Below are 14,184 nucleotides of genomic sequence, written 5' to 3'. Positions count from 1 at the left end.
GCTGGGGAACAGATAGCCGTGCGGTTCATTGCCTCGACCGTCCGGGAAGCACTATTTTGGGGTGGGAGGGGAGGTAGGAACGGAGGAGCTGTGCACCATCAGTGGGTCAGATTGGCAATTACTCAGTCCAGCCGAGCAGATGAGTAATTATACAGTTTGTAGATGAACTGTGGCAATCTTTGCCAACAAATGGAATCGATGCGCTCTGGAATAATCCAATTTATTTGTAGCAATACTAAATAAGTTACATGTTTTTATTCTATTAAACAAAGGTTTCACATTAGTTCCACTAAATCAGCTTCGATTTATTCAACTATTCTTTACCTTTATTATTCAGTTTACCTTTTATGCTAGCTCGGATGGCATTCAATTAAGAAGGCCAGTTCGCTTGACCCATTGCAAAATAAAGCGTGCGTCTACGTAACGAATTTATACGTATAGCTACTTCCATTTATGGTATCAGTCTGCCCAATTTAGGGGCTTGCCTTATATTCAAACAAATTTAAATTTATTATTGATTGAAAAAAGCTAAAGTCGCTTACGAAAATAAACAAATAAAATGCGTAGAAGTTTGATGAAAGGTATACAAATATTATTTAATGAAATTAATAATATGATTCAATAGAAATTCCAAAGCAGCCACTATTAATTGAAAACATTATGTTTCTGAGCCGTAAAGATATGTTCGAATGACTTTGTAAATTTAAAGAATAAATTATGCAAAAGCTACAGAGGCAAATAAAAGTATTTGCCCGCTAAAAGCAGAACAAACTGAGAGATATAAGCTTCGAGTGAGGGAACGTCTTACGTTGATTGTGCGGGTCATCATTCAATTGAAATTGATTAAAAACATTTTGCGCCATTTTTTACTTTTGTTGTTATTACATTTCTGTGATGAAAACGTGAAGCAAGGCTGCTGCCTGTATTAATATTTAAAGCCAGACTTAAACAATAAAATGGATTTATTGTACAGGCTCCGTTATGGGAAAGTCGGAATGCGATGTTTACGTTGTTGTTCCTGTCTCCGCTGCAGTCGGACGCATTTAATTCGCAGTTTCATTCGATTCAATTGAAATTCAGCTCGCACACCCCGAGCACTGTAATGGAGCTTAAAGTTCACAAGTGGCCACAGCTGGGTTCGCACAGTGCAGCCAAAAAGCAAAAAGTAAGCATGTAACACAAGGCACATAAACAGGAAGCAGTCAATTGTGTAGATACATATGTGCGAATCAAATGGCACAGATGGAATTATGGAATAGGCTTTATATGTATAAAAGATACATAAATACCTCTCAATTGCTCGACTTGATTAAAACATTTCTTGTTTGAAATTTGTAGCAGGAAAACGGAATACAATTAAGTTCTTAAAGTTTCAGGCTTCATTAATTTTTCAGCTAAAATTATTCTCTTTCCGAAGTTTTGCCCTTGCTTGAATTTCACATACGTACTTCCAAGTCTATAAACGATAAATACTATTTTATTGTTAGTCTTAATTAAAAAGTTTCTTTGTTTATATTTGTAGCAAAAAAAGAACCACCATGCTCTAAAAGTTTTAGTAAAGTTAAAATTATTCTAACGCTTGAATTTGTGTCTTTGTTTGATGTTCACAAAAAGTCTCCAAGAGCATATTCCCTTGGGCTTTTTTTTTACTGATAGGCGACTACCACTTATCAACTGGGTCACATTTTCCTAGCTGCTATCGTCGAGATCTCTCTCGAAGAGATTTCGTAACCAATTAGATGCACTGCATGCCACTCAAAACACTCGTAAATATGACAGAGATCATCCGAGAGATCACTGAACCAGACCCTGTACGATCCGAGGAAGAACTATTTCCGTTTCTACAAATGGGAAATGGAAAGAATGGGAAGAAAGGAGCCGAAATGTGAGGATGGAGCTCTGGAAGATGGAAAAAGCCTGCCGTAATTACAAATGATTGATGTGCCCCTCCTGACACTTTCTTGGCCTCTTCAGCGTATGTGTTATGGTACCTCGACGATTGAGGCACATCACACGCGGCGTTTGTTTAAGCAACAGCGAGGGCCTTGGCACTCATTCCATTTATACACCAAAAAAATAAACTAAGATAAAACTAAATATTACTACACAAGTATTAACAAAAAATGTAATCAAAATTCTAGAAGAATTTTTTTATATTATCTAACCTAAATCATATAAGATTATGGAAAGTCCCATTAACTTAGTCAAGTTTTTGAGCCTTATTGGTTAGTATTGAATCTTGGGAATTTCACGAAACCAAAGCTAAAACTGCAAGTAACTTATTTTCAATGACATCTAATAGCCATAATTTTGAGCCATATTTTTTCTTAGTGCACCCAATTTCCTTTGGCCAGGCAACTGTAGACGGTTCAATAGAATTTTACCCCCATCTTAATGGCCTCTCGTCCGACTTATTATTAGTTGCATCGCAGCAGGCACCGGAATGTGACTTCAATTCGGGATGGAGGGAAAGCACCGTGGAGAAAGGGGCAAGCACATCTTTCTCCCGTGACGTCACGATGCAGTGTGCTGTTTTATGAGCCGTTGCAGCCTATTTCTTGCCCATTTGCAATAGTTCAAAAGCTGTTTGTCAACTTGAATGGGGCATACAGATTGGAGAACGGCAAGGCTGCAACTGCGGAGCAAGTTTTCGATAATTGCGTAAATAATTGCCTTATAATGATGCTGGAAGTTGGCAACCTAGCCGAGCTGAATGCATTCCAAAAGCATCTTGTCGGGTTGGCTGTTCTAAACTTTCTTTACAAATCCACCGAAAAGACACGACAACTCAGGGCATCAAAGCGTTTGTTGGCCCATTAAGAGCATTTGTCATATATTCCGGCTCTTTAAGTGCTGCCAGAAATTCCCAAATTTTGGGAGGCATATGTGTAGAAGGTATTAAGTTAACTCAAAATATTTTATGAGCTGCAGCGAGTCGGGGAATTTATGGTGTCTACCAGAAAGTATTTCAGATATTTTTAAGTGGGTGCTGGGCGAATGCAGCTCTTAGTGGGACTTACAAAACTTCGGCCATAAAGTTTTCTTTCAACCCCTCGGTTAGTGGCAAACCCAAGAGTTTTTCGTGCTCTCTCCCTCCTTGTTGTCACCCCTAATTCGCAGTGGAGAGAAAAGGTTGTGAAAAATGAGAAACGTTTTATTTAGTTGGACGGCCAGGATCTGCTTCAAATGTTTGGGCTGCACACTTTTGATTTACCCGGGCATAGAGAAAATAAGTGCCACCCACCCTCAGGCACTTCTCCTCGCGGCTCGAACAGCTGTGATGACTAAGGGCCACGTTGTCGGCATGCATTTCCATCTCCTCTCAGCCAAACAGTTTCCTCCCCTCCGGAAAATGATTATACTTATTTATGTCTCGCCGCCTGACAGGCTGATTTGGAGCGACGCGCCGTTGCCGCACTTCACCCGACGAGCTCCTGGCGACCGAATTGGCTGGCCAGGAAGGGCGTTGTGGGTGTCTTACACGGTTGTGGTTGTCACTATACTGTCCTGTTATGGTTAAAAATCATGACACCTTAAAAAACTTTAATTTATAATGAAGTATTTTTCTTTGAGATAGGATTGGATACCAATAACTTATACAGAAATTATAAAAACTTGATTTTAAGGTTTAAAAGAATATATATATATTTTTTTAACATAGTAGATACACACATTCTTAAAAACATACACATAAATATTAAAAAAAAAAAACTATATAAATTTGGCCTGTCGTCTAGACATTTAAATTCCAGAAGTCGGTTTCTAACAGAGAACTTCGTTTCTGCACATAAGATATCATAAATAATGTAGCGTGAAATGAAAAGAAATCTTTTACGCGGAAAGATACGAGTCGGAGATATCTCAAAAATTAGCCTCATGTGTGAGTGCGAGAAAGGGTGGAGGATTAACATCATTTTGGCGCCCCCTAAAATGGAATGGAATCAAGTCGTAATAATAATTTGTAAGATATGTTCATGGCCTCACCCATCTACCGATCCCAGTTCCAGTCCAACAGCCTCGGAGAACTGATATTTATCAGGCACACATCATCTATGGATCGCGCACGTCCAGGCATTCCGAGGGCGGGATTTGATTGGAGGCCCCCTTACACCTTATCCACGGTTCCTGAGTCACGTTTCTTTTTTGGGGCTGCCAACTCTCAACCCATTTGCATTATTTCCATCTCCATAATCTGCATGCGACCAAAAGTATTTAAAGTTAAATTCTAGGTACAAATGTATATATATACACGCATTTTTTTATAAAGTCTTTTGGCGTCTTGTTGGCAGTCTTAATTAATGCGCTCGAGACGATGACGACGTCGACTCGATTCCATATGCAAAACGCGTCTGCTGTTGGTCTTCCCTTCTCCATACTCCAGACATTATAAATGTTTTTGTTTTAAAGCTACTGTCGCTGTCGTTGAAGACTTTATTTTTTATAGGAAGTTGGCATGCAGGGGTTCTTTAACAATACAAGTTTGATGCACTTGCATGTTTCATAACAAAAGTATTAAAGGTCTCAAGTCTTAGTATCCAAAATTTAGTAATATTCCCGAATTTGTTGACTTAGTTTTTAAAATCTCTTTATCGATTTAAAATTAAAATTTAAATGTTGTCCTCTACATTATTTTACCCGCATATATACTTTATATGCAAGTTCTGATGGCACTACTGTATCTTCGAGATACATTCCTATACATGCTGAAGTTTCCTGCACGTGTGCGCTCTGCTTTATTTTGCTCTCCACCCTGTAAATGTTTTGCAACGCTTTCAATTAGACAACAAATCCACCCTCAAGCCCAAGTTCTTCTTTCCTGCTCAATCTCTCTCTTTTCAGCCCCACATCACATTGCAGCCTCAGATACCATTCTCTTATAAGGTACACTGGTGCCAGATACAATTGGAGTTCATAAAGTTCGGGGAAAGTGAGCGACATATCTTGGGATAGGCCACCTTATTACCGAAATCTCACTCATAAAGTAGTATTATTTGTGTTGGTCTGTCAAATCAGATATTTTAGGGGGTAAGATAAAGGTAATTTGATATATATCATATATATATTTGATACATATCCTCTAATTGGATTTTGCGCCACTGTGGTTTGACATTTACTGACACTGCCGCATCATCATCACTCGAGGTCCCCCGCCTTCCCCGTGGAATGTATCTATGTATCTTCCACGTGGCCTGCTCCAGTTCGTCCCACTTTTGTCTCCTGTCGACTTAACGGTGTTCTCCCTCCGCTCCCGCTTTCGCACCTGGCTTGCGGTTTGGTTGCTCTCTGCCACGGGTGTTGTGTGTTCTTGTTGGCAGCTTCTGTCGAGCGCGGCGTGTCGTCGCCGTGACTCCCTGTCATCTTCTGAGTCACGTCGAGGTGGACAGGTGAGTTGCGGGTAGCTGCGGTCTTGGACCATTTCACGGGTGACTTGCAGTTGGCAATTGGAGGCATACATACATCCGAACCTGTAGTTACTCAGCCAGTGAGCTGTTAGAACCGCGTGGGCAGCTCGTCTGCAATTATCTGTGTCACACATTGCACAATTAGTCGGCGTCTGTGCACTGAGAGCTATAAAAATGTATCTGAACATTACAAATCGTATTTTATATTAAATTTGAATAAACCTTTAGAGGAAGTGTGAGCTTTTTTTATAAGTTTGTACTTAAACAACGCCTTATAAATGCTGCTATCCTACAGAATCCTACTTATCTGAAAAATAAATGTAAGACAGCTTTGTCACACTTCATAAAAATTGTATTTTGTGTGCCATAAAGTTACAAAGTCTATTACTCGATCTTAACTCGGGGACTTCTTTACCTATCCATTCAATTTTCGATTCCAATCATTAACTCACATATAAAAAGAGTTTTCACAAGTAATTGGTAATGTAATGCTTTGCGGACTGAAGCTGATCGTGATGAGTGTGTGGGGAACTGCCGCACGATTCGCATGAATGAGTGGGTAACGCTCTGGCATTGAGATACCGATACCTGTTCTGCGATTCCCCCAGTACTCCTCCGCCGAACAGCTGTCGAACTGGTTTACGAGCTCCAGAGCAGATGTTTCTTTCAGCGATCAGAATCTCGGTGAAATAGCCGGGATTCACTGGGCTCAGGTAGAGGCGAATATTTCGATTGGGATGGATGGCTATCCACTCCTTCCTGGGCACTCTGTGTTCCTTTGTGGCTGACCTCGATGACAAGAGTGCGTGATGTGGACTAATTTCGGCGGGCGGGGTCATGCGTGTGTGCGTATTGAACTTTTAGGCCCTTTGTTTTTGTTTAGCCGGAAGTTATTAGTTTCCAATTTCCCCCTGCGAGAGGTGTTAAGGGTTTGTGTTTCACGGAATAAGTTAATTAGCAGGGCGGGAGCACTTCGATGGAGACGAAATAATTATTGAAAATAACTCAGATATACCCTCAAAAAATAAACCCGTTTCAAGTGTCGTGTTTTAAGGCCTCAAACATGGGTTCGATAATTGTTTTGCTCTCATTGCGGTTAGGATGTCGTAATTGGACACCTCTCGAATCGCGTGTTTTCGCCGGTTATTTGTGCCCTATCACTACTTACTTTTTGGTTGGTTCTGTGGGCCACTCCTCTGGTTCTGGTTTATTGTTATTTTTCCCAGTTGATTTGCCTCTCTTCGTTCTTGGCTTCTGTTTACCTATGAAAATAAGGAAAATAAAACCATCTGATCACCTCAAGCTGAGTCACTTGCCCTCCTTAAACTTGATAATGTGTCCTTAGCTGTTGGTTAGTGCACCATCGTCATTATCATCTGCGAAATTATCATCACATTTGCAAATTGCCCGCTTGAGTGGAAAATTGCGAGGCAAAAAGCTAACATATTCCTCAAGCAAAAATTCGAGCGCTTGATTAACCCGAGTTTTGCCGCCGTTGACATCGCAGTTCTGCTTTTGCCTCGGTTTGCTTTTGCTTTACTTAACTTTGCTTTGCTTTTTTGTTTTGGTCATTTAAAGCCGGCTTCCCAACCGGTTTCGTTCTGCATCTTTTTGGTCGCAGAGCTTTGGGTTTGGAAGCGAAAAAGTAAAACAAAATACACCTGCTAATTTTGCTGCAGCGCAAAGCAAAGCCCAAACTAAAAGCAGGTGTATTTTAAAAGTTTGGTAATTTATAAATATTCCATTCAAAGCGAAGTCTTTAAAATGAAGGTAGGGACTTAGGGTGCAGAAAAGGAAGCAAAAAGGATTGTGTTTTATTGGAATCTTAATATCCCCCTATAAATCATCTTGTTTCTTCTCAAGCAACAGTTGCAAAATTTCACTCGCTTTGCTCATTTCTGGTTTCCTTTTCCCACCTTACCCTCAGTTTTTAATGTTTTTCGCACGTCTTTCCAAGACTTTACGCTTTGTATTCCGTATGGCCACCATATGCTGGCAAATATATATTGATACAGTCTGTTATGGGACTATAGAACTTCTTCGTAAATTTAATGGGTTTATCTGGGGAGCGCACTATAGTTACATATTTATTATTACTTTTTGTTAAAATAAATTTAAACGAAATTCAGAAGCACGGTTTTTAAAATTTCCTTCCACTTTACAGCTTTTCAAATTATATTCCTTCGTATGGTATTTAACAAAAAATATGTGCCCAAAAAAATCAAATTTCCTCTTACAATTTTGCAACGCACTGTAAGATGATTAAAAGGCCTCATCTTGCATGCATCACTTTCTGTTTGAAGGGAAATTCAGTTTAATTAAATATGAAGGCGACATTTCCTGTGTGGCTCTGCTATTCCCCACTCAATTGAAACCTTAAATGGCATTCACTTATTAATTTATTTTGTCAATGGCAGCCTAATGCCTTAGAAATTACTTGAAAAAAGCCGAAAGTAATTTGATGGAATTTTCTAGGGGATGGGACACCCCCTCACGCACTCATTGTCAACTACGATTTGCTTATTGTATCTTTACTAGGTTCTAGGAGTTTTTATTGAATTGCATATTAAATTTTTTTTTTATTTGATAAAAACTTTAAATATTATATGGTATAATCTTTTTTTTATATCTTTTATTTTTTAATCGATAGCCTCTTAAGAATCGGCAACTCACTTGTACTTGGTCATACACCGAATGCCTGTCATACCATGTAAATTTTTGTACTTACAAATAAGTTGTGTGGATGAAGCTTATAATAGCTGTTGCCCTAGACAAATTGCAGGCACACGCCTTTGGAATTGCATCCAAGAGATATGGATAAGGGGCTGGGGGAGTGCGTGTCACCGCGCTGCAACTTCTCAACACCTTTGGCAATAGGAAATTGGCGGGATGGGGGGAATTCCAGGCGACATGGCTGTGCATAAAATGAAATATGAAATCGTTTGCCAATGCAACAGTGACGGCATCAACACATTCCGGGCGGATGGGAAGTGGGTGGAGTCTGCAGAGTGTCAACGAACGATTTTCGCCTGCTTGGCTTTTGTTTGCCAGCCAGTTGGAGGGAGTGGGTGGGTGGAAATGGAAGTGGAGCTCTGGCTGGCTTAGTAAAAAAAGTATGGAACTGAGCACCGCTTTTGTTGGGGGTCCAGCACCGACGAGTCACTGATCCATGGCCCTCAATTGTCAAACAGCCGTGGCTGGAACAATGGCCAAACTGTTGACATGGATATGACAATGCACTTCCGCAGCGGATGTTCTGAGCATAAAGCGTAGCCGAATGCTAGTTAATCACATCTAGGGATGTGAGTTATAAATTAGAGAAGGTGATAGATAAAAATAACCAAATATATATTTGTATTCAAGTTTAAGTCAACCCAGAATTACAATTTTTTTAATATATTATAGAAATTATATAATAATAACATCCACTTATCTATCATTTGTAACTCCATTACAGCTTGTGGCAGCCAATGTCTGGCTGCCAATCCCCCAGATGCCGACCAGAAAGGACCGGTCTTCCTCAAGGAGCCCACCAACCGCATTGACTTCTCCAACTCCACCGGCGCCGAGATCGAGTGCAAGGCCAGCGGCAACCCCATGCCCGAGATTATCTGGATCCGAAGCGACGGCACCGCTGTGGGCGACGTTCCCGGACTGCGTCAGATCTCCTCCGACGGCAAGCTGGTCTTCCCGCCCTTCCGTGCCGAGGATTACCGCCAGGAGGTCCATGCCCAGGTCTACGCCTGTCTGGCCCGCAACCAGTTTGGATCCATCATCTCGCGGGACGTGCATGTGCGAGCCGGTAAGTTGGCAGGGTTCAGAGGCAAATCAAGGGCAGTGCAAGCAGATGTTGGTCAGGAAATAACTTTAAAAGGGGGTCAGCATTTCAACATTTAAAAGATACATAAATAACTGAAATTGAGAAAGATGCATAAATTAACTGAGATTAAAAAATTGAATTTTAATTAAATGTCAAACACATCGCTATTAAAGTAATAAAGTTTCGTATAAAAAATGCATAGAAACAAGGCCCTGTAAGGCTACATTTTGTAGTTTATGTTTTATGTGCAATAAAAACATTAAATTTGTATTTTATTCTTAAGTATGGGATAATAAGAATAAATTGGCTTACTTTGATAAACATATAAACTTGGGTTAATAAGTTAAACTTTCGGTTAAGTGGCTAGCCCTTGGGTTATTATGTTAGTTAACTTATTAGATATTATGATGAAAATAGGTGGAGATTTAAATAAGATTCTAATAAAAAGGTAGGAAAGCCGATTTTTTCAGGACTAACTTTTGTTTCAGTTGAATATTCCGAAAAGTGAACTCTCACATAGCAATCCCTCTGATTGGGAAAACCAGCACTAAACTTGCACTGCCCTATGATTACCACTTCTCTTGCAGCTACACCCAAATGAAGACACTTCAGCGTTGGTCTCGTATCTCCTCCACTTTGCTGCCAGTTGCCTTTGCGTGTCAAGTCACTCGCTGCAGTCTTTAACCCCTTGTGTTTGACTTATTGCTGCACCGGCAGTGGCAATTAAAACGCAGTTTTCGCGGGATTTCCATCGAACGTTTTGCGAATCGCCAAAGTTTTCCGCACGCTTTCATTTTCACACATTTCTTAGTCGGGTTTTTGCAACGTTCGGGGGAATTTAATGCCAGTTGGCATTTCACTTTAATCGCTTCGTTTTCCCTGCACTACTTCCGGTGCCAGCGTGTTTTGTCGGCAACTGTACTTGCCATTTGCGAGTGTCTTTCCATCAACCTTCGACAGCTCCTCCGGAGGATGTGCCAGCCCCAAAAACAACGACGGCGACGGCGACGGCGACGGCGATGATGATGTTGATTATGAAATTGTCACCTTATTTAGACCACACCGTATGGGGTTGACGGGTAGCTGGCTGATCGAGTTAGGGCCCAGACCCGACTCCCCTGGATATATCAGTCACTTCCGCTTCCATGAAGTAGTGCCTAAATGGGCCAGACTTGAGCACATTTTAGCTAATTATGTTGGAGCCGTGCCACCCGCTTACTCATCGCCGGCTGACGTGTTCCCTGGCAATTAGCCAGCACACCTAGCCCAGGGACCACCTCCCGATCCGTGCGCCCCTTCTTCCCCAGGCCTGACATCATTATTGTCGTTTGCTTTCGCTTGCTATTAACCGGAGGAATTTATCATTTTATAGTATGGTTATGTGTGAATAAAGCGCAGACGAGGAAAACATTCTGTCCAAGTGGCCCGCAGCCAGTTGGTCGAAATGAGTTATGGTCTGCACCCCGAACACGGGCTGGCAGATAAAATATTTTGGTTAATTGAAATTAAGTTTGCCCGACAGGCAGTTTCGGTGTTTTTTGTTTAATGAATTTCTGACTATAAAGCCAGACTTTTCCAGGAACCTGGTTCCTACTGTCAAATCGCGTACGTTCTTAGACTGTGAGAATATGTCAGACAAATGGGTAATCGTTATGCCCTTTTCCCAGTGGTTGCGCAATACTACGAGGCGGATGTAAACAAGGAGCATGTTATAAGGGGCAACTCGGCGGTCATCAAGTGCCTGATTCCCTCGTTCGTGGCCGATTTCGTGGAGGTGGTATCCTGGCACACCGACGAGGAGGAGAACTACTTCCCGGGAGCGGAATACGGTGCGATCCGAACCACCCGTAGCAAATATTGTTGGTTGCTCTACTAAAAGCATGCTGGGGTCGCGGATTCGGAAATGACACAGAAAATCCCACCATTCCATACTTTATTCATCCCTTTGTTCAATCTCAAGCACTCACTATTATTTTCATTTCTCCTGCCTGTTTAGTCGTTTCGCAACACTACGAAGAGGATATACACAAGGCCTTTGTCATCCGCGGCAATTCCGCCATCTTGAAATGTGATATACCATCGTTCGTAGCCGATTTCGTCAATGTTATATCCTGGCATAGCGATGAGCAAGAGAGTTTCTATCCAGGCACCGAATATGGTGTGTGACCAAGTGCACAGAAGTACTCTCTCTGTTTGTGAGCTTATAGAAAAATAGCACTACCTTAACCACTACTGTACAACACTACAAAGCCAAACTCACAGAAACACTTGTGCACAGTGCAAGTACAGTTAACGGGCAAAAAGCTAAACTAATTACAAAATCCTGTAAAATATACAACACCGAACTCAAAACGTAACTTTATTAACCAACACTGGTTAGGCAGAATTGCTTGGAAATCCTTCGCTCCTTCGTTTTCGCTTCCTCGGTACTTCAGAGATTCGTTTTCAGTTCTTCCCGAATTACTTTATTTTCGGTTTCATTACGTAAATGCATTTATTTGATTGCTGTTATTGCTGTTTTAGTCGTTGCCCAATACTACGACACCGATGTAAATAAGGCCTATGTCATACGCGGCAACGCGGCAGTCTTAAAATGCGAAATCCCGTCCTTTGTGGCCGATTTTGTGAGCGTTGTCTCCTGGCACACCGATCAGAACGAGGACTTTTTGCCGGGCAGCGAATACGGTTTGTTTGTTAACTTTTTGAATACATTTTGGGTTAGTTTCTGTACAGTTGCGTGACTGCAAGAATTATGGATAAGCACCTAACCATTTTCCCTCCTGCATCTATTATGTTTACTTTTTATGCATTTATCTTCGCTATCTCGGGTGACTGCGTGTTGATGAGCCATGTTATCAGAACTATTATTAACCTCTTGGCCGGAGACTTTCTCAGGGAAGCACGGAGCTTGTAAGCTGATTGCGCTTCCAGTCCCATTAAGTGCACTCCGCGATATTGTCTGTCGCTGTTAGAAGACACTCTCGTTTCAATTAGCTGGCTTTACATTTTCACACGCCCGCCGCACGCAAGGTTTGTTCTCGGGTTCTATGAGTAGGCGCCCCTTCTTCCCCTAGCTCCCCCTGCTTTCATTATGTAATCAGTGGCTATGTGAACCTACCTCCAGTTGTGCAACAGTTCTACGAATCGGAGGTCAACAACGAGTACGTCATAAGGGGCAACGCGGCGGTGCTGAAGTGCTCGATTCCGTCCTTTGTCGCCGACTTTGTGCAGGTCGTATCCTGGCAGGACGAGGAGGGCCAGCTGTACGGCTCACTTGGCGATCAACAGGGAACCGGTACACATGCACAATGAACAGACGTTAATGGTTACTTAGGATTATCCAGAACCCCCATCCCATCAACCACACCCTCTATTTCCATCTTAGCAGTTTCATTTCTTTTCGTTTCCCCCTCATAAAAACTCCTGCTTTACAGTCGTGAATCAGTATTACGAGGCTGAGGTTGTTTCCGAGTACGTTATCCGAGGCAATACGGCGGTCTTAAAGTGCACTATTCCCAGTTTTGTGGCCGATTTCCTGCGAGTCGAGGCCTGGGTGGCCAGTGATGGCACTGAGTACGCTCCGGAAGAGGATTTCGGTACAGTCATCGACCGTTGAAATAGTTAAGAAGCTAGTCTTAAGCAGGAACCCCATTCCCTCCCCATTTCAATTTGCTTCAGCTTCTTTTTCATTTCTGAACCTTGCACTTTCTTGAATCGCAGTTGTGAATCAGTTTTACGGCGCCGACATCCTGATGGAGTATGTCATTAGGGGAAACGCGGCAGTTCTGAAATGTTCCATTCCATCGTTTGTGGCCGATTTTGTGCGTGTCGAATCCTGGATAGACGAAGAGGGAACCGAGCTGCGCCCCTCTGAGAACTATGGTATTGCCAAGGAATATTAAACCATTTCAGCTGCATCACCTTGCGGGGGTTTCAATCCTATCCCATTCCTATCTTTATCTTTTTCTAAATCCTTTCGTTATTGCACGCTTTTGCAGTTGTCAATCAGTTCTATGAGGCTGAGATATTGACCGAGTATGTTATCAGGGGCAATGCGGCCGTTCTGAAGTGTTCTATTCCATCGTTTGTGGCTGATTTTGTGCGAGTGGAGTCCTGGATCGACGATGAGGGCAATGTCCTGTCCTTTTCGGACAACTACGGTTCGATGCTAAGATCTTCCCGCAATAGTTATAGGCTTAATTTAGTGTTCCACCCGTTCCATTCCCAGTATTCCCACTCTTCCACGGTTTATTTATTATTTTCTTCGATCCAAAGTCGTTTCACAGTTCTACATTACCGAGGCCGAGAATGAGTATGTGATTAAAGGCAACGCGGCGGTGGTCAAGTGTAAGATTCCCTCGTTCGTGGCCGATTTCGTGCAGGTCGAGGCCTGGGTGGACGAGGAGGGCATTGAGCTGTGGCGCAACAATGCCACCAGCGCCTATGGTACAGTCCAATCAAAATATATTCTATCTTGATAAGTGTTGCGATAGGGCTTAGCTTTTTACCTTTTTGATCCCCCTCCCACCTCTCATGCTATTTTATATGTATTATTCTTTTGGATTAGTGGTGATTCAAAGCTACGAGTCGGAGGCAGACAATGAGTACGTCATTAGGGGCAACTCGGTGGTGATGAAGTGCGAGATTCCCTCGTACGTGGCGGACTTTGTGTTCGTCGATCTCTGGCTGGACTCGGAGGGTCGCAACTACTATCCCAACAATGCCGAGGAGACGGGTACTTGGCCAGCTTACTTTGCTCTAGTTCTCTCGGGTCCTTCCAAGCATATATCTCCAGCATCCTTCCCGACTTCCTTTAGTATTTATTTTACCTAGTTCACTCTGATTTCCCCCAGTTGTCCACCAGTTCTACCAGACACGGGTCATCGATGAGTTTGTGCTCCGAGGCAACTCTGCCACCTTAAAGTGCCTGGTGCCTTCGTTTGTGGCAGATTTCATCGATGT

The 14,184-nt window shown here is 42.3% G+C and overlaps 1 protein-coding gene across 7 annotated transcripts in view; it reads left to right on the top strand.

The window, feature by feature from the left end:
* The window catches only part of LOC108030033 (cell adhesion molecule Dscam2), a 62,635-nt gene that overhangs the window by 4,939 nt on the left and 43,512 nt on the right, over nucleotides 1-14,184 (top strand). For 3 of the 7 annotated variants that reach the window (XM_050888209.1, XM_050888213.1, XM_050888211.1), the window contains exon 3: nucleotides 8,860-9,204. In XM_050888209.1, the coding sequence (XP_050744166.1) occupies nucleotides 8,860-9,204 (345 nt within the window). Of the gene's footprint in view, nucleotides 1-8,859; nucleotides 9,205-10,889; nucleotides 11,052-11,745; nucleotides 11,908-13,220; nucleotides 13,383-14,184 lie in introns of all 7 variants that reach the window. The other 4 variants (XM_050888214.1, XM_050888215.1, XM_050888210.1 and 1 more) reach the window with 3 other exon arrangements.

This window comes from Drosophila biarmipes, chromosome 2R, assembly GCF_025231255.1.
Source record: "Drosophila biarmipes strain raj3 chromosome 2R, RU_DBia_V1.1, whole genome shotgun sequence".
Lineage (NCBI taxonomy): Eukaryota > Metazoa > Arthropoda > Insecta > Diptera > Drosophilidae > Drosophila > Drosophila biarmipes.
This window is presented reverse-complemented; position numbering and strand designations above follow the sequence as displayed.